General features: G+C 43.4%; 1 protein-coding gene across 1 annotated transcript in view; it reads left to right on the top strand.

Annotated features, from left to right (window-relative positions):
* LOC137532788 (adhesion G-protein coupled receptor D1-like) overlaps positions 1–16989 on the top strand; it is an 853822-nt gene extending 836833 nt beyond the window's left edge. The window contains exon 20 of the mRNA XM_068253730.1: positions 16911–16989. Within this exon, the coding sequence (XP_068109831.1) occupies positions 16911–16989 (79 nt within the window). The remainder of the gene's footprint in view (positions 1–16910) is intronic.
* Positions 16990–18654: the final 1665 nt, after the last annotated feature.

Raw genomic sequence — 18654 nt, 5'->3', positions numbered from 1 at the left:
TTTAGTTAAAGAGAATCCATGCCAATTTTGGGTTCAGAAACACATATTTACCTAAGTAGAGAAAAGCTTCTGGTTCCTCTGATCTTCCCCCACTGCCTGGGTTCCTCCTGCTGATCAGGGCCCTGCTCCTTTTCTGGCACGAGCACGGCTGTGTTGCAGCCATGCAAGTAGCGCCTACTCAGTAGCACGAAGCCACTTGTGCACAAATCGTTCTGGCTTAATGCGCAGATGTGGCCATACTCACGCAGGCACAGTACGCTAGTACTTGAAGAGGAGCGCGACCCCAATAAGATTACCGATAAGATCTTGTTGGTAATCTTTAGAGGGCTTGCAAGTGGCAACAAGGGACAGGATGATACTGTGGGAAGCCTCTATAGGTTCCAGAGTTTTTCCTCTTCTTAGGTAAGTGTGTAACTTTGTACCCAAATAGATTGAGTATACTTTAAGAATGACATAAGGTGCTTAAAGGAATACTATCGATTCACATATTTTCAATTGACACAGGAATTGTTTGGGAAGTGCTGCTAAGTACTGGTGTATACATTTTAGTAGCAACTTCTTTGTTTACTGTTATCAATATACATTCAAACTTTACTGACGCCAAAACTGACGGCTGACTGAGCCACGAGGAGAGGGGAAATTCCCCTCACACTTGATCTTGACTTGAACTCTATGGGCTCGATTCACAAAGCGGTGCTAACCCAGTTAGAGACTTTAGGCATGATAACCATTGCACCACGCTGGTGAAAAGCCAGTTTAGGCGTGATAAGTTTAGGTGTGATAAGTTTAGGCTAGATAAGTTTAGATAAGTGTAGATAGCGTGCAAAGTCCCGCACGCAAAGCAGCGCCATTAAACTCTTTGCGAAGTGCACCAGACTTTGCTAGCGCTAAACTTTTGATCATCTGTGCACTGCGGTGCTAACGCAGTTGGTGCTGAAACTTATCACACCTAAACTTATCACACCTAAACTTATCATGCCTAAACTTATCGCACCTAAACTTATCACACCTAAACTTATCATGCCTAAACTGAGTTTAGGCATGATAAAGGGCTTTTCACCAGCGTGCTAACTGTTAGCACCGCTTTGTGAATCAGGCCCTATGTGTAGCTCTGTGTGTGACAGAGAAGAGAGCTCCCAACAGCTGCAGCTCCTATGTCCTGTGTTTCTGACTGACCTGTCTGAAGGAAATGTAACGAATTGTCACAGCTTTTTCATACTGTTTTTGCTTTCAGAGTTTGATATGTTTGATATTTGCTTTCTGCAGTCTGATATGCAACTCTGGCTGTGCATTGAAGCAGACACCCCTTCTGCAATTGATTTGTCCCAATATAGCTAAATCCTACCCTCAATAAATTACAGCTTTTGTCTCTGATATTTAACATGAAAAGTAGGAAAATGTTTACACAGCTACTTAGACATTATTTGCACACTGTCATCTTAGAACACTTGGGTATCAATAGTATTCCTTTAATGCATTAATGTGGTTTGAATAAGATTGCCCCAGTCTTTTTGAAATCTCAATGGTTGTATGTATGGAAGGGTGGGTTGCAATCTGTCTCTCTCTCTTTAAAGATGGCTTATCTTCATTTACAGTTCCTTTTAACTTGCTTTCTATCATTTCCACACCCTGATACACCCCAATGGAACAAGCCGGGAACATACACAGTTTAAACTGGCTATCTAGAGACTGTAGCTCCTCACAGAATCTCCTGCTCAATTTAGCTATGAGAGTCTACTGGGAAATTGAGCTAAGACACAATGGCCTCAATTCACCAGTGGTTACCAACCTATTTATCTCATGGGAGATAATTTACCTCCTGTGATATCTCCAAATAGCAATTCTCCAGAAGTATAGGGTGAAATATCGACAGAGAGACATCCATGCGATAAATATGCAATAAATAGGCAATAAATAGGTGATAGTTAGTTGTTATTTTTTCTCAAAATCACAATTCACCAGGGAAAAAAGGGGGTATGACCATTCATTATTTTTTCATCTATTTATCCCCTAAACGTACCTGGAGATATCGTGTTTTTCTCACAGCTGCTGCAGCTCACTCTGCAGCTAGTTTACTAGCAGCACACAGTAACGGCTTATACTGTACATATTTCAGGCACCAGAGAGCAGCCCATTTACACTATTTAGCATATTAAGCAATATGAGGCATTTACCTTATTAAGTGGATGGGTGAAACGAAGGAGGAATCTGGATACATTTTTCATCGGGAGTGAGTGTGAAAATGTATCCAAATACCTCCTCTGTTTCACCCATCCACTTCATATTGTAAATGCTTAATATTGCTTAGGGCTCTTTCACATCAGAGCTTGCGTTGGAGAACGCTCAAAGCATACGTTTTGTTGTATGCCTTTTACTGCGTTTTGATATGCGTTGCACTGCAGTGAGTGTGCGTTTTTAATCCGTTTTCAATGCGTTACTGCACATAGAAAAACGCAGGTAATTTTTTTTTCTTTTAGTTGTCAACTTTCTACATTGTTCCTCTGTTGCATTCTGGGACTGATTGCCTGCGTTAACGGATTAAAAACGCGCATAGTGTGCGTTTTACATTGACTAACATTGTAACGCATAAAGCTAGCGTTGGCCAAAAAACTGCGCCTGGGTGCAGTGGAACGCAACGCACAAAAAGGCTGCGTTATATGTGAAAGCTAAAATGAAAGTCTATGGACTTTCATTTCACCTTGGGTAACGCAAACTTTATCCTTTGCGTTGAAACGCAGAAAATCTGCCCTAATGTGAAAGAGCCCTCAGTATGCAGAACGGAGGGAGGGATTTGTAATGGAAGGACAGGGTCAAAAAACAGGGAGGGAAACCCTCTGCGGTCACGTGCTGGTAATAACCTCCTCCTCCTACCCATAATCCTTTACTTCCAGCATCCAGAGAGGCAAAGTATCGCATGCAAATCACTAACACCGCATAACTATCGACCGTTTATCACATGGTTTTCGCATCCATATCAGAGCATTATCGCACCATTATCGCCTGCTACCGAACACTCCTCTATCCTCTCACAGTGGTGAATTGCAAACAAAGTGTTAAAATACCGCATGAGATAAAATACCAACCTTTTATCTCTTACTAAGGCCGCATACACACATCAGACCATAGTCTTTTGAAAATGAAAGATCACAGACCAATCTTACCACCCTTCATGTAGTATGAGAGCCATACCTACACAGTCTTTTCTATGGAGCTGAACTCCCCATCAGAAAAAAATCTTTGCAAGATGCTGCACACACAGATGCTGTACAGACACAAAAGATCAGTATTAGTGTTGGGCGAACACCTGGATGTTCGGGTTCGGGAAAGTTCGCCGAACATGGCCGCAATGTTCGGCATGTTCGGGCCGAACCCCGAACTCCCCGAACATCCCGCTTTTGGGGGCCCTATGGGGTCGCAGGCATAAGGGGGGAGCATGCCCCGATCGCGGGGGGGGTCGGAAATTCCCCCCACCCCCTCCGCTAGCGCTCCCCCCTCTGCCCGCTTCCCCATTCAAAAGTTAGGAAGTGAAACTGTACCTGTGCGGCCGGTAGTGGGTGACTGGCAGTGGGCGGCACTATGGAGAGACTGAGGAGGAGGAGGAGTCCGGAGAGTGACGCGTTGAGGGAGGCCGGGCAGTGGGCGGATCAGCAGTAGTACCGTACTACTGCTGATCCGCCCACTGCCCGGCCTCCCTCAACGCGTCACTCTCCGGACTCCTCCTCCTCCTCAGTCTCTCCATAGTGCCGCCCACTGCCAGTCACCCACTACCGGCCGCACAGGTACAGTTTCACTTCCTAACTTTTGAATGGGGAAGCGGGCAGAGGGGGGAGCGCTAGCGGAGGGGGTGGGGGGAATTTCCGACCCCCCCCGCGATCGGGGCATGCTCCCCCCTTATGCCTGCGACCCCATAGGGGGCCAGTATTCGGGCGAACAGGGCCCTGTTCGTGCCGAACAGGGGCCCTGTTCGGCCAGGCAATGAGCCGTTCGGGCGAACCCGAACAGTTTGGCCGAACACCACCAGGTGTTCGGCCGAACGCGAACATCACCCGAACAGGGTGATGTTCTGCAGAACTCGAACAGTGGCGAACACTGTTCGCCCAACACTAATCAGTATCTGCAAAAGATCAGTTCCTGCCAAAGATCCGTTCCTGCAAATTGCATTCATAGTCTATGAGATCTGCAGATCCTCATACACACCTTGTTTAACTGACATTCATCTGCAGATCAGACAATCATCTGCAGATCTGAAAATACATCCTGGTGGATCTGATCTGCAGATGAAGGTCTGTTATTAAACAAGGTGTGTATGATGATCTGCAGATCTCATAGACTATGAATGCATTTTGCAGGAACGGATCTTTTCCCGGAACAGATCTTTTGCAGATATTGATCTTTTAAATGTCTACAGCATCTTTGTGTGCACTGTGCAGCATCTTGCAAAGATTTCTGTCTGATGGGGAGTTCAGCTCCATAGAATAGACTGTGTAGGTATGGCTCTCATACTACATGGAAGGGGGTAAAATTGGTCTGTGATCTTTCATTTTCAAAAGACTATGGTCTGATGTGTGTATGAGCCTTAACCCCTCTCTGGTGAATTGAGGCCAATCTGTGGACTTTGATTGATTTTGTATTTAGTCTATTGAATCATTTTATGTGTTGCCAGTAGTTGATTTAAATTCATACAAAGTATGTAATTTTGTAACACATAAAATGAGTAACTGCAAATTATTTGACAGTTAAATATAAACAATACTATTCCCCCAAAAAATGTCAGGTACTTCAAGATATTTAAGGAGAAATAATGTATATCTGTAATAGATTTTTAAGTATTGTAATAATAGAGCTTAACCGAGTTCCCGGCTTGGATGCTTCTATCTCATCAAAAGAATTGTCAAGCTTTTACATATTAAGCACATTATTTAAGAACTCGCTATCAAGTATTGTGAGGCATTTAAGTACTCCACGATATCTTATAAGCTTTATAGCTAATGCCAAAAAAGGATTAGTTTAATTTAATAAAATCACTAATTTGGAAGCACTCGCAGTCTGTGGCTCACTGGTGACATAAATAAATATTCACTGGAACTTGGAGATAAAATAATACCATCCCAAGAGTTAGCTTTAGAACACCCGTGGGAGTTTTGTCTCTTGATTTATTTCAAACCCTTTGTAGGTTTTTACTGTGACTAGCTTCAGTACACTTTACTGAGCCATTATAAGTAAGCAATTCATCAGGGCTTGGGAGCTTCATTTTCTTTGGATCAGCAGAATATATATTCTTAAGATGTGTTTTTAAGAACTATCTTCCTCGGGTCAAGCAGTGCTGCTCTAGAAGTTAATAATTGACAAATGACGATTGGATGCCAGAGTAATGATCACAAATAATGTGAATGAGAAACAGCAGTTACTATGTAGGTTAGTGTTTGTTGACGATAGCTTGTGCTTATGACTTCATGTAGTTAGAAAACTGTTATTATTTTTTCTTTATTAATATACAATTAGGAAAGTGCATAGTGTTTTAAAACAGGGAATACGTTACACATTCATTTAGCGTGGTAACAGGCCCGGATTTCTGGGAAGGTCACAGAGGCCATGGCCTAGGGCGATAAAAATTAGCAGGGCGCAGGACTTGGAGAGATAAGAGGTCACATGTCAAAGTAAATCACCTCTCCTGCTTTGCTCTGGTCTGCCTAAATTCCAGAGATCCCTGCATCTCTCTTACTTTTGCAAAGTGTGTGTTATGGCAGTCAGCATCTGCTGTCACCTGTATGATGAGAGGGAACAAACAATCTGCTGTGAGAAGAAAAATATATGGGCTCAACTTAAGTAGCAGAACTCTTGAGTTCTGATTAGTTTTTCTCATTCAGCACGCATTCACGAGCAGAAATTAGCAGCTCTCCCCCTCCCTGACTGATGTTTATTACTAGTAGGTCAGTGCTGTTAAAGACCTCAGATCTGTTAGATTTATGGCTTTTTTTTCTCTCCTAGAGAATGACAACAACATTGTTTCTGCTACAGTTTAACTCTTTCCTGGCTTGTTTTTGTCAGCAAAGTACTGTGTTGACCATCAGTGAAAGCAGAATGTTTTGAAACAGAATGACAACTGTGTTACATTTATTTATATTTACAAAACAATCAATGTGTCTCCTGCTGACTGTATATATAGCTGGGTGCCTAACATCTTGTATACAGTAACACAGTCTGAAGACAAAACAAAGGCTCACTGTTTTTCTTTTGGTTAGCAATAAAAAGTGTTATTTTGTTACAAAACTTCCTGCTGACTGATTTTAAAATCTGTCTTAACTGCTAAATTGTCACTGTGTAAAGTACACCTGAGCTTATGCTGGGTACACACAATGCAATTTTCTGACAGCTTTAATGTCAGATCGACTATTTGCAACATGTCCGATCTGCTTTCCAATCAATTTTCTGAATGATTTTTCATAGAAGTGAACAGAAAATTGATCGAAAAATTGAAATTAGATCAGACATGATGGAAATAATCGACCTGACAGTAAATATGTCAGAACATTGCATCATGTGTACCTAGCATTACACTACATCTATGCCAGTGTGTGTAGTGTCGGATCCTTCTACTTACCTGTTCTCTGGTTTGGATGGGCTTCTCTGCATTGTGCTGCACTGTTCCCTATTTGTGCCTCTGACGGCAGCAAGTAGCACAGAGGACAAAGAAGCAGCGCTGTCCACTGGGGCTCCTTGTGATTTTGCACTCCTGTATGCAGGTGCACAGGAGCCGAGGGAGTGTTAAGGTATGTGTACTTGACAAGTGCTGCTGAGTGCTCATACATGAGCATCATTTCTGAAGTATGCAAGCCCAGAACACTATCGCCTGCTGTGCATGCAGACAGGAGCGTAGAATTACATGGAGTGGACAGAGCATGCACTGCTTCTTTGTTGAACGGGGCAAAGCAGCAAAACAGAGGGGGGCCCGTTCAAACTAGTTAGAGTTGGACAGAATGGGGGGGGGGGGGGGCGGTTGGTGACAGCCGGCCTAGGGCGCTGGAAAGTACAAATCCGGCCCTGCGTGGTAACAGTACCAGGCACAGTAGGAGATATTTATGAACATTTCAAAATAATAAGGAATAAGGAAACCACAGATGTAACTTTAAAATGTTCATTGATATTTAAAATACGGTTGGGTCAATTCAGACTCTATCCATGATCTAACCATGTAGGGTCTTCTCTTGCTAAATTGTTCCATAAACACAATCATGTTAGGGCTAGTCCTGAAATTGCCTGTCTCACCTGCTTGTGGCATCTTATCTGGTGGCTTCTTTGGACTGCATAACTTCAGCTATCACGTATGGCTTTCCAAAGTCTGAGCACTCTCTTGCAGTACCTGATTTCACCATTTGGTGGCATGTGACTGTACTTTGCCCTCTGACATCCATCTGCAACTATTTAGTTGCATTTAGGCCTTTACTGCTGCTTGCTGCCTGAACTCTTGACTCATGATTTATTGTTTCAGGCTATTGACCCTCTCCAACTTGGTTTTGTATATTTTTGTGTATAAATACTGCTGATTACTGGTAGTTAGTTACTGAGTATTGTTCACTCTGCTTGCCCGGCTTTTTTTTCTACTCTCCTTAAAACCCATTGTCTGAAATTTTCCCGCTCCTGTCCCCAGACCAATACCGGCCTACATGGTTGGTAAATTTAAAAAAAAAAGTAAATAAAACAGCCACATCATGGAAACTATATTTTAAGCAAGAAAATACTATGTTCACCTACTTTTTAATACTTTTCCATTGCAAAGTGCTGAAAAATTATTCTAAACAGGACATTAAACATTATCTACTGGGAGAAAACCTAGGAGAAAAAGTAAATTGACTCAAAGTATTGTGATGTGATATATACAAAAAATTGATTATATGGGCGCGCAGGTGTATTGTTGAAATAAATATATATACCACAATTAAAATGGGTAAACTGATTTATTTAATTCATTACTATATTAAATAGGTGTTGCAAAGTTTTGCATGCTCTACCCACACAAGCACTCTAATCATCCACAATAGATAAAAAATATGTGTATATATATATATATATATATATATATATATACATATATACATATATATATATATATATATATATATATATATATATATATATATATATATATATAGGTCCTTAGTCAATACACGCTATAAATTGCAGTAAATATACCTCTTCTGTATGGAAGGAGACAACTCAGCCATTTCCTTGTGCAGGTTATATAGATTGCTGTTGCGTACATATGCAGTCCTGTACAACCTGCAATTATTCCATGCCTTGCGTGATAAACATATAACGTTAACTTAATATCACCTGTGAATGTTCCTGCTTCAGACCCAGAGCGGGTTATGGACAGTCAGCCTCAAACTTCCGCTGGCAAGAACCTCCGTGGTTTGGCCAACGTGATTCCCGCTGAGATCTCACGGGAGCTTGGCAGTTGGCAGCGCTTCTAGCCGCACGGCTCAGAGCGTATCTTCGTACTAACTGAGGAGGTCTCAATATCTGAATCCTGCAAATAGATCCGCTCGGTTCCTTCTTACAATATACTTTCATAAGCTGGGAAAGAGTGGTGGAACGCAGCATTTCCGGGTACAGATACGAGGTGGAATGCAGAGTGGTGTTGAGCAAGATACCACCTCCAGGAAAGACGTGACGTCAGTACGAAGATACACTCTGAGCCGTGCGGCTAGAAGCTCTGCCAAGCTCCTGCGAGATCTCAGCGGGAATCACGTTGGCCACGTCATTGTGGGTTTACTCCAAACCACGGAGGTTCTTGCCAGCGGAAGTTTGAGGCTGACTGGCCATAACCCGCTCTGGGTCTGAAGCAGGAACATTCACAGGTGATATTAAGTTTACGTTATATGTTTATCACGCAAGGCATGGAATAATTGCGGGTCGTACGGGACTGCATATGTACGCAACGGCAATCTATATAACCTGCACAAGGAAACGGCGGAGTTGTCTCCTTCCATACAGAAGAGGTATATTTACTGCAATTTATAGCGTTTATTGACTAAGGACCTATATATATATATATATATATATATATATATATATATATATATATATATATATATATATATAGGTCCTTAGTCAATATATGCATATTTTTTATCTATTTTTTACGCAGGACACCATACTGCTCCCATGTGTGGATGATTAGAGTGCTTGTGTGGGTAGAGCATGCAAAACTTCGCAACACCTACTTTATATAGTAATGAATTAAATAAATCAGTTTACCCATTTTAATTGTGGTATATATATTTATTTCAACAATACACCTGCGCGCCCATATAATCAATTTTTTGTATAGTTCATTATAGGTGGGAATAGGGGTTAACCCACTGTAATTTGGGCAGCAGCAAGTGGGCAGTAGAAGTTTTTAGTTATTATCTAGCAGCGCCTCTCAATATTTATCTATTGTGATGTGATACTTTGGAAATTTTAATGCTTCTAAATGACATTTTTCCTATTGTACAGTGAATTTTTTGTTTTGCCTGTTAAAAAAAATGTAAAAATGTAAAAAAAAAAACCCAAAAAACAAAACCAATAACAGCAATCTATGTTGAAATGAAGTAAAACAATACAGAGATGTTTATCATCACTTTTATAAATAGGTCCCTCAGCCTTGGCAGACTTTTTTATTTCATTTTTTTATACATCTGTATTTCACTATAACATAAGAAAGATAAATGGAGAATGTGTACTTTTTATATTAGCTTCATAATTGTACCAGGACATATTATAATTAATAGCAGGATAAGCTCATCTGGATCTGTAATGCACTAGGCTTATGTTTGCATATGCTATGGTGTTACAGCACAGCTGAGAAACTGAAAATGATTTCATCTCCAAGTGTAGAATAAGTAATGCAGAAAGAGACTGGCACCAGACACTCATTTTTCTTGCCAGAATGCCACATGTGTCTACGTCGTCAGAATATGTACCCTGGGAACATGAGATTAGATCACTCCATCACCGTACAAAGAATAAACCCCTCTCAAGTTTATAGACAGAGTACAATGACAGGCATTAGCATGGTCATTTATCAAATGCCCAGGAGAGCCGCCTTCCCAAAAACTGATACAAATACGGTATATATTTCTTTAGCTAAATCCTTCAGCATCTGCAGCAAATAAGCTGTCGACGGTGTTTCACTTTCAGAGTTTTCTTTTTTGCTATGCTAAATCATTTGCTTTATTGAAAAAAAAGACATTTACCCTGCTGGTGGCACCGAAGAGCTTGGCAGACCTAAAACTTTTCTTAGAGTAGAGGGACTTTTTAACTTCTTTTTATTGCACAAAAATATTGCCTGGGGCAGCAGTCTCTATCTTTGATCCTTGTGCAGCTCAACTTGTGAGAAATGCAGCACCATTTTAAACTTTCAAGTGTACCTGAGAGGAATGAATGCAAAAGTTTTATACATTGATTATTTCAATCCTGAACTCTAGTTTGCGTATTCTCATTGCTGTATCTCGGGCAAATGCTTATTGGATTCAGTACCAAGTATTTCTTAAGGTGTGCGATGCTGGAGACTTAACCACTTGGCAACCTATGCCACGCTTATCTACGCCCCTTTAAAATTCACCTGAGTCACATGGGGCGTGGATAAGCAACTTCTGTTTATTTTCCTGCTGTGCGCGGACGCGATCGCGTGCACGCGGATGCACGTACGCGTCGGGCACCTGCTGGTCCGTGATTGGCTGATGTGAACACGTGTTCACAAAGCCAATCAAAGTGCTTGCAAGTTTGAATGAGCACTACCAAAGCCAATGACAGTGCTCATTCATTCAGAATGTGTGTAAACATTGTATCAGTCACTATGCTGTTAACAGTTACTGAGATCACTGATAACTAATATAGCATTAGTGAGTGATCAGCATCAGTGAGTTTTTTTTTAAAATAAATTATACCCCCATTAAGCCCATTAACCCTTGCCTCCCTGAAATGTGAAAATTGCTGTGGTTTTTAGGTGAAAAACCCTGTGGTTGAGAAGTGGTTAAAGTCGTTTTACTGCTATCATTAAAGTTATCTTATCCAGTCAACTTTGGTTCTTCCTGATCTCTCTTACACTGTTTGTATATACATTTAATGTCACCGTATATACATTGGTGCCTGTCAGTATCAGAACACCCTCACTATTAGAAGAGCTTGAGAAGACCTGACTGATACTTACATCCTGTGCCTTGATTTAAGTGGCACCAAACAATCAGCACTCAAGACAGGGCCAGATTTCCCATTAGGCACTGTAGGCACGTGCCTACAGGAGCCTGGTGATGGAAAGGCAGCTCGCTCCCCTTTCCAAGTGCCTCCCTCCTGCCTAGCAGAGTGTAAATGAGAGGTTATTCACCCGAGTCTTGGCATGCCACTGACCAGATCTCCCTTCAGTCCGGGCACCACTTACTACCTAATACAGAGGTTCCTCTAGCTACCTAATATAAAGAGGCACCTGTAGCTACCTATGATGTGGGACCAAATGGAGAAGTGACAGCTGGGATGGCCAGCACACTTGCGGTGCGGTTCAGCGGGTGTTTGTTGGTTCATAAAGGATGAAGTCTAGGGTGGCAGGACATTTGTGCTTATAGGCTCCGGTGATGTATGTCAAGGTGAGTCTGCTGAGGCTTTCTCAAACTGTTACAGTAATGTCCAGCCAAAAAATGAGCCCCTGAGAAATTAAACAGTGTAATCAATCTTGGATGCTAATTGCAGAGGCAGTAGTCCCCAGTTTGATTAAACTGAAAACATTTGAGACTGAGGACTTTTCCTGAAATCCCACTAGGAATGTCCATTGCTTTCATTCAGTTAGAGAATTACTGAATAGTTTCATCTAATGGTTGTCCTGTGAATGGTGTGTTGGTGTTTGGCCTCTGCACCACCATGTGTGAGAACTTTTCCAAACTGTATGCTCATGTAAATATGTACATGTGCACACAATTGTTAAGGCACGACCCCAAATGCACAAATGCTGATGCTCGTGGGTATTTGTAGCTGTTAGTGCATTAAAGGCTTTACTTCTTAACCTTGGAGTTGGACATTCACTTTTTGAGCACTAGTTTCTGTGACTTGAATTCCTGTTCTTGAGGCACTGACTTTTCTTTCTTGACTTTGTTCTTGCCTTCTCAACTTGTTCTTTAACTGGATATTGCCTTCTTGCTGACTCCTGCATTGACTGGTGACTGCTTTCTGGCTCCCAACTCCCGTCTTGGCTGATAACCTTTCTCTGGCTTCCAATTCCTGGCTTGGCTGATGACCTTTCTCTGGCTTCCAATTCCTGGCTTGGCTGATGACTGCTACCTGGCTTCTGATCTCTGGTTTAATGAATGACTCCCTTTCAGAACATGACCTGCTACTCCCAATGTATCAAGAAAAATTGAGAAAATATTGTTCTTTTTATCAAACACACTACACAACACATTTTTCAAGCAAGGAAGATGCAAATTTGGTTGCAAAACGCATTGGCATATATTCACAAAGCAGCAGTAAAATTGCAGTGCTGCCTCATTTGCAAAACACACCTTATACTAGCAATGTGTGTTGTGCCATTTGTGAAATGAACACCAACACCAATTTTCACCACACAGAGCAGCACAGGGACTGGGTGTAAGAGTAGGTTCAAACTTGTATTAAAAACATATCCGTGGCTCTGCTTTTTGGCCCTGATTCAAAAACAGAGCCATGGATACTAATGTTAAAAAAAGCAGCCATCTTCACTTAAAAAAAAAAAAACGGATCCGTCTGTGTTCAGGGGGATCCGTCTTGAAAACCTGAATGGACGGTCCGGATTTGCACGATTTTCATGGACCGCACATGTATACACGGAGGGGTAGTGACAGGCAATAGGAAAACGGATCTCCCTCTACACAGGCTGCTTTGGACACAGAAATGGATCTGTTTTCTGTGTCAGCTTGTGGGTGGGGAGGGGGCCGCCATGCTGGAGGAGGTAGGATCCAGGACGGGGGTGGCAGGGGTCAGCAGGGAGGGGGGTCTCCCCCCTCACCTGGGTCCCCCGTCCCTGACCCCCCCCCCCCCCCCTCCAGCTATTTGTGCAAAATTTGTTGAAGAATGTTAAGGCAGCAATCGAGGAAACCTACCTTCTCTTCTTCCTCTGCTCGCAGCGTCACTTCCTGCAATGCCGCCCTCCAAAGTATAGAGGGCGACATTGCAGGAAGTCAAGCAGCGAGCGGTGGAAAGCAAGGAGAGAAAGTAAGCGTCCCTGCTCTAAATTTGATAACCTAGCAGAGTGCTCAACAGATCAAGATATCACTAAAACTTTAGCTAGAAAAATACATATAGGATACACATCATCATTTAATGTCCCTCTATCAACTGTATGGGGTTTTGACCCAAAAAAAGTCCACCAATGATTCCAGCAGATTTCCTCCACTCAGTGTTATCTTCAACACATAATCTTCATAAACTTGCATGAGGTTAAAATATATAGTAACACCATACGCTCACCGGACAAAGGGGCCAACCCTTTCAGATCAGCAAACAACGTTTTTGGCCTTTCCAGTATTTGTCCTGCATGCATTCCAACAGGCTCCTCAGATATCCATGCATATGAAAAGGGAAGACAAACGGACAGCAATAGTGTGATACCGCCTTATCATATAACTTCTATTGCCACCAGTGCTCCCAGTCAGCAACCTCATCACCTAGCGTGCCTCCACCACTTCTACACACAGGACTCTCACCAGATGCGGGCGCCAACCGTAACAGACCAGCAGTATAGCGTATTTGTATGTCAACACTCCAAACTTCCGCCAAGTTATACACCTAAGGCTCAAACAAGGTTGTTCATAGCGTAATTCTGTTTTATTAATATCACATAAAAAAGTAGTGCACTAACGATTTGCCGTATAAAATGCGCATATAAAACAAAGTCTCAGGATCCTCCAGCGTCTCACCGGCTCCTTAGGCTCTGCCCAACTAGTTTTGTCCCCGCTCACTACCTTAACCTTTTCGGGACCAGCCACCTACCCCCCCCCCTTAAGGACCAGGCATTTTGCGCGGGAAGGGGGTGCACGTGTTTGGGGGGGTCAGGCGGCCGGATTTAGTCTGTGGCTGCCTGAATTTGTGTCCCCCCATGGTGGCCTGGGCCCCCCCCTTCTGCCAGCAGCCTTCACTTACTTTCCAGGCTCCAGCGATGAGCCGCACGGGACCCTCTTCTCCGGCCGGCATCTCCGTTCTGTCTGACAATCAGTTCCGGGTCGCGGCTTGATGACGTCATCAAGCCGGGACCCGGCGCTGACGTCAGACGGAGAGGAGATGCCGGCCAGAGCAGAGAGCGGAGGGGGGCGCCGATCGTCACTGGAACGGCAGGGAGGTGAGTGGATCCTCTTCTTTCCCCCCCTGCCGCCGCAGCTGTCAAACTGATCACTATGATCCGACGGCGATCGTAGTGATCATGTGATCAGCAGCCATACGCGATGGCTGCTGATCACTCGGGGGAGATGTCGGCTGTCATATGACAGCTTAATCTCCCCCTCCGGGTGCGCACGATCGCGTCGGGAGCGGAAACTGTGGGCCGGCGTAGATCCTACGCCGCATCAGGCTAGAACAGCCACAAGTGCGGCGTAGGATCTCATAGAGGCGGTCCCGAAAAGGTTAAAAAGGAACTTCAGCCTAAACAAACATACTAGTGACATTAGTTATGTTAATTAAAACAGATAGGTAATTTAATCTCTTACCCACCCTGTTTTGAAAGAACAGGCAAAGGTTTGTGATTTCATGAGGGCAGCCATCTTTTTGGTTGAAAGGAGGTGACCCAGAGCATGAGACACCGTTTCAACTGTCCTGTGTCCTGATCACCCTTCCCAGCTGCTAGGCAACAAGAACAACAACATCAGAAATCCCATCATGCTTTGCATCAGGGGAAAAATGCTCGCGCAGTTTTCTTTGATGGGGTCGGAGCTTAGCTCCTAAGCAGCTAAAAATTAGGCTTGGGTATGAAAAAAAAGTTCTGATGCTCTGAAACTGTTAAAGAAACACAAAGCCTTTCCAGTGCTGCTGAGTAAATTTTTAGTCTGGAGGTTTACTTTAACATTTTAACAACTTTTGCGCTAATAGCTGGAGGGGTGGGGTTGGGGGACCCAGATGAGGAGGGGATACCGCTGTCATCGTGGCTGCTTCCCCCTCCAGTTCAGCGCCCCCCCCCCCCAGGCATACGTTTCCACGGACTGAAAACGTATGCCTCAATTATACAAAACATAATAAAAGCGGAGGATTTTTTTTCTTTAACAAACCGGATCCGTTTCAAACTGATCCAATCTGTGCAAGTGTGGACCTACCCTTATATCTAACTTCTCTAGCACTGTGGTTCTACTACATACATAAGAGCTACACACTCAGTGCTGCTATCCTCTGGCCTCCAATCACATGACTTGCATCAGTCATGTGATTGGGAGCCGGCGATTGGCAGCAGAAAGTGCGTGGTTGTGATGCATGGAGGAGACTCATAGCCCTGGAACAGGTAAATAATAAACCTTCTTTCTGCACTACTCTTTGTGGCAGGTGGGGAGAGGGAGGAGGACAGGACCCCCAAAGCCTCCCCTTTTGGTGATTGCGGAGGTCATGGGGGCTATTGTTATGCCCCTAGTGGCACTCTTTTATGGGGGGATCAGGGCTGTATTTACCATAAGGCACTGTAGGCACGTGCCTACAGGCTCCTGATAATGGAAAGGCAGCTCACTCCCCTCCCCAAGTGCCTCCCTCCTTCCTTACCTATGAAGAGCCCTGAGAGGAGTGTAAATGAGAGGTTACTCACCGACTCTCAGCATTCCACTGACAAGATCTCCCTTCAGTCAGGGGCACCTCTAGCTACTTAATACCTCAAGCTACCTAATGCTAAGAGACACCTGTAGCATGGCTGGATAGTGTACTGGCTAACACACAGGAAACACAGGCGACCAGGGTTCGAATCTCAGCTCTTCCTGTTCAGTAAGCCAGCACCTATGCAGTAAGGATCCTTGGGCATGACTCCCTAACACTGCTACTGCCTATAGGGCTCCCTAAAAGCTGCATCCCTGGTGCTTTGAGTCCACCAGGAGAAAACTGCAATATAAATGTTCTGTGTCTTGTCTTGTTTGTAGCCACCTATGACAGGCAAGGTAAGTAATGGAGAAGTGACTGCTGGGCCAGCCAGCACACTTGTGGTGCGGTTCAGCTGGGGTTTGTAGGTTCATGGAGGGTAAAGTCTAGCCTAGGATGCCAGGACATCTGTGACTATAAGCTCCTGTGATGTAAATCTGGGCCTGAGGGGATTTTTCTTCCCATTGGTTTTAATCTATCCTATATTCAGCAGAAAGCGAAGTGCATTTTGAAAAAAACAAAAAAAAAAAACCCTTTCAGTTTTCCGAATATGATGCCATAACAAAATCTTCTGATTTCACTCATCTCTACCAAGCATCTGACGTAACTTTCATGTTTTATGGATGGACAAACTGACTATGCCTGGAGTGTAGCTTCAAGGTAGTCTGCTGAAATTATTTACCACTCTTGTATTTTTATGAAGTATTTTATCATGCACTGGTGCAAGCAAAGCTAACTAATGCAATGCTAATGTAAACAGAACATGATATCTCTGCTAAGAAATAATAAATAAATATTGTGGTTCTTTCTGTCTCTGGGACACATGAGACACAGTACTATGTATCAAGAGGTGGCAGATTCTCGCCAGACACAAGTGTGGGATGTTACAGATTACAGAATACATCTACAAGGGGATATATAAATCTGAGGATAGCATACTTTATCATTGTAGCCTTTGTTAATCATTATTATTTTACGTATCCTTATTTATTTGTTTTGAATGCAGACTTTACTTGTTGTTTGTCTTTGTTTTTTTACTTCTCATTAGTGTAATGGGCCTAAATTAGATTTTTCTTTTTCAGTTGCTGGCTGTCCCTGCAGAAAGGAGCAATATGGGCATTTGTGGCACCGGCACTATTTGTCATTATTGTAAGTATATGAAAATGTTGTTTCATGTTCAAATTTTGACCTGGAAACGTAGCAATAGGGATGGTCGGAAATGCCCATTTTCGATTCCACAGAAGTTCCAATTACCACCAATTTCTGTTTTTCTGATTTCCGTTTTTCCGTATTTCTGATTTTCTGATTTTTGAGGAGTATTTTATTAGTCATTTTTTTTCATCAGAGAATGCAAAAAATAAAAAATAAAAACTGGAAAAATGGAAATCGGAAAAAATGGAAAATCAGTCTTGAGATTGGTCTAAAATTACTGAGGTATTCTGATTTTTGCAGAAAAATTCTGCATTGTCTGATTAGTTAAATGCTTTCAAGTTCTGTAATGGGGCCAAAATTAACAAGTTGTTGTAAATCAGATTTCTGCTGAATTGTGTTTCCCAATTTCCAAATTCCGATCGGAAATGTAGATTTCATGCTAACAATGTGGCTAAAAAATCCATTCTCCCTCTTCTTTTTATATTTAAGTGTTTGTCACAGGCTTTTTTTTTTACCCTATTTCCATGGTCAAAAATAGCAGACAGATAAGGACTGCTGTAATTAGTAGTAGCAATGAGCAAACAAAAGCTGTCTCCAGCAGGGGTTGGGGAGATAGGACACTGCACTTCAAACAGTTTAAAGTTTAGAGAAGTCACACTTGATTGCATTCACACCTTCCCCTGGAAAAATAAGGGGGTAGGGGGGAGTGACAGCTCTTACAGCTAGTAAAAACCAGTAAAAACTGAAGAAAAAAACTGCTTGGATCCGCCCTTTCTCTGACCTCACGTCCTCTGCATACGAGGGTACGCGTCACGCGTACCCTCGTATGCGTCATCACGCAGAGGACGTGAGGTCAGAGAAAGGGCGAAAGTACCACAAGGGTACTACCGCTGAACCGCCCGCTGCCCGGCCTCCCTCAATGCGTACTACTCCTCCTCCTCCTCCTCAGTCACTTTATAGTGCCAGCCAGCCACTGCAGCAGCCAGCCACCACCACCGGTACTATTTTACTTACGTCAAACTTTTGTATGGGGAAGCGGGCAGAGGGGGGAGCGCTAGCGGAGGGGGAATTTCCGCCCCCCCCCGCGATCGGGGCATGCTCCCCCCTTATGCCTGCGACCCCATAGGGGGGCCGTATTCGACCGAACAGGGCCCTGTTCGGCCGAACAGGGGCCCTGTTCGGCCGGGCATTCAGCAGTTCGGGCGAACTCGAACAGTTTGGCCGAACACCACCAGGTGTTTGGCCGAACTCGAACATCACCCGAACAGGGTGATGTTCTGCAGAACCCGAACAGTGGCGAACACTGTTCGCCCAACACTAGTGAGGTAGCTCAATGACAGAACAACAGTGACTGTCCAGCTGATCAAATTTGGTCTGTCCACAATGAAGCAACGACCTTATTATCTTGGGTGTGCTCCCCCGAGACACTCATGTCGGCGGTCATTGCTTCATTGTGATATGCAAGCCCCTTAACCAAGGTAACGATCATGAAGGGGAATTGACACATGTACATTCCTTTTGTTTTGTTGTTGCAGCCGCAGTTCAGCCAGAAAAATTAGGCAGGCATGTACACGCACCAGAAAAATTATTATATTAGCGGCCACTTGCAGTCCTGGACCCTGTTGGTGGTGGCGGAGAAGGCAGTCAAGCAGCCTTCAGGCAGAGATGTGTGTG

Source organism: Hyperolius riggenbachi, chromosome 1, assembly GCF_040937935.1.
Source record: "Hyperolius riggenbachi isolate aHypRig1 chromosome 1, aHypRig1.pri, whole genome shotgun sequence".
Lineage (NCBI taxonomy): Eukaryota > Metazoa > Chordata > Amphibia > Anura > Hyperoliidae > Hyperolius > Hyperolius riggenbachi.
The sequence above is the reverse complement of the archived record's forward strand: the minus strand, read 5'-3'. Positions and strand labels throughout refer to the sequence as shown.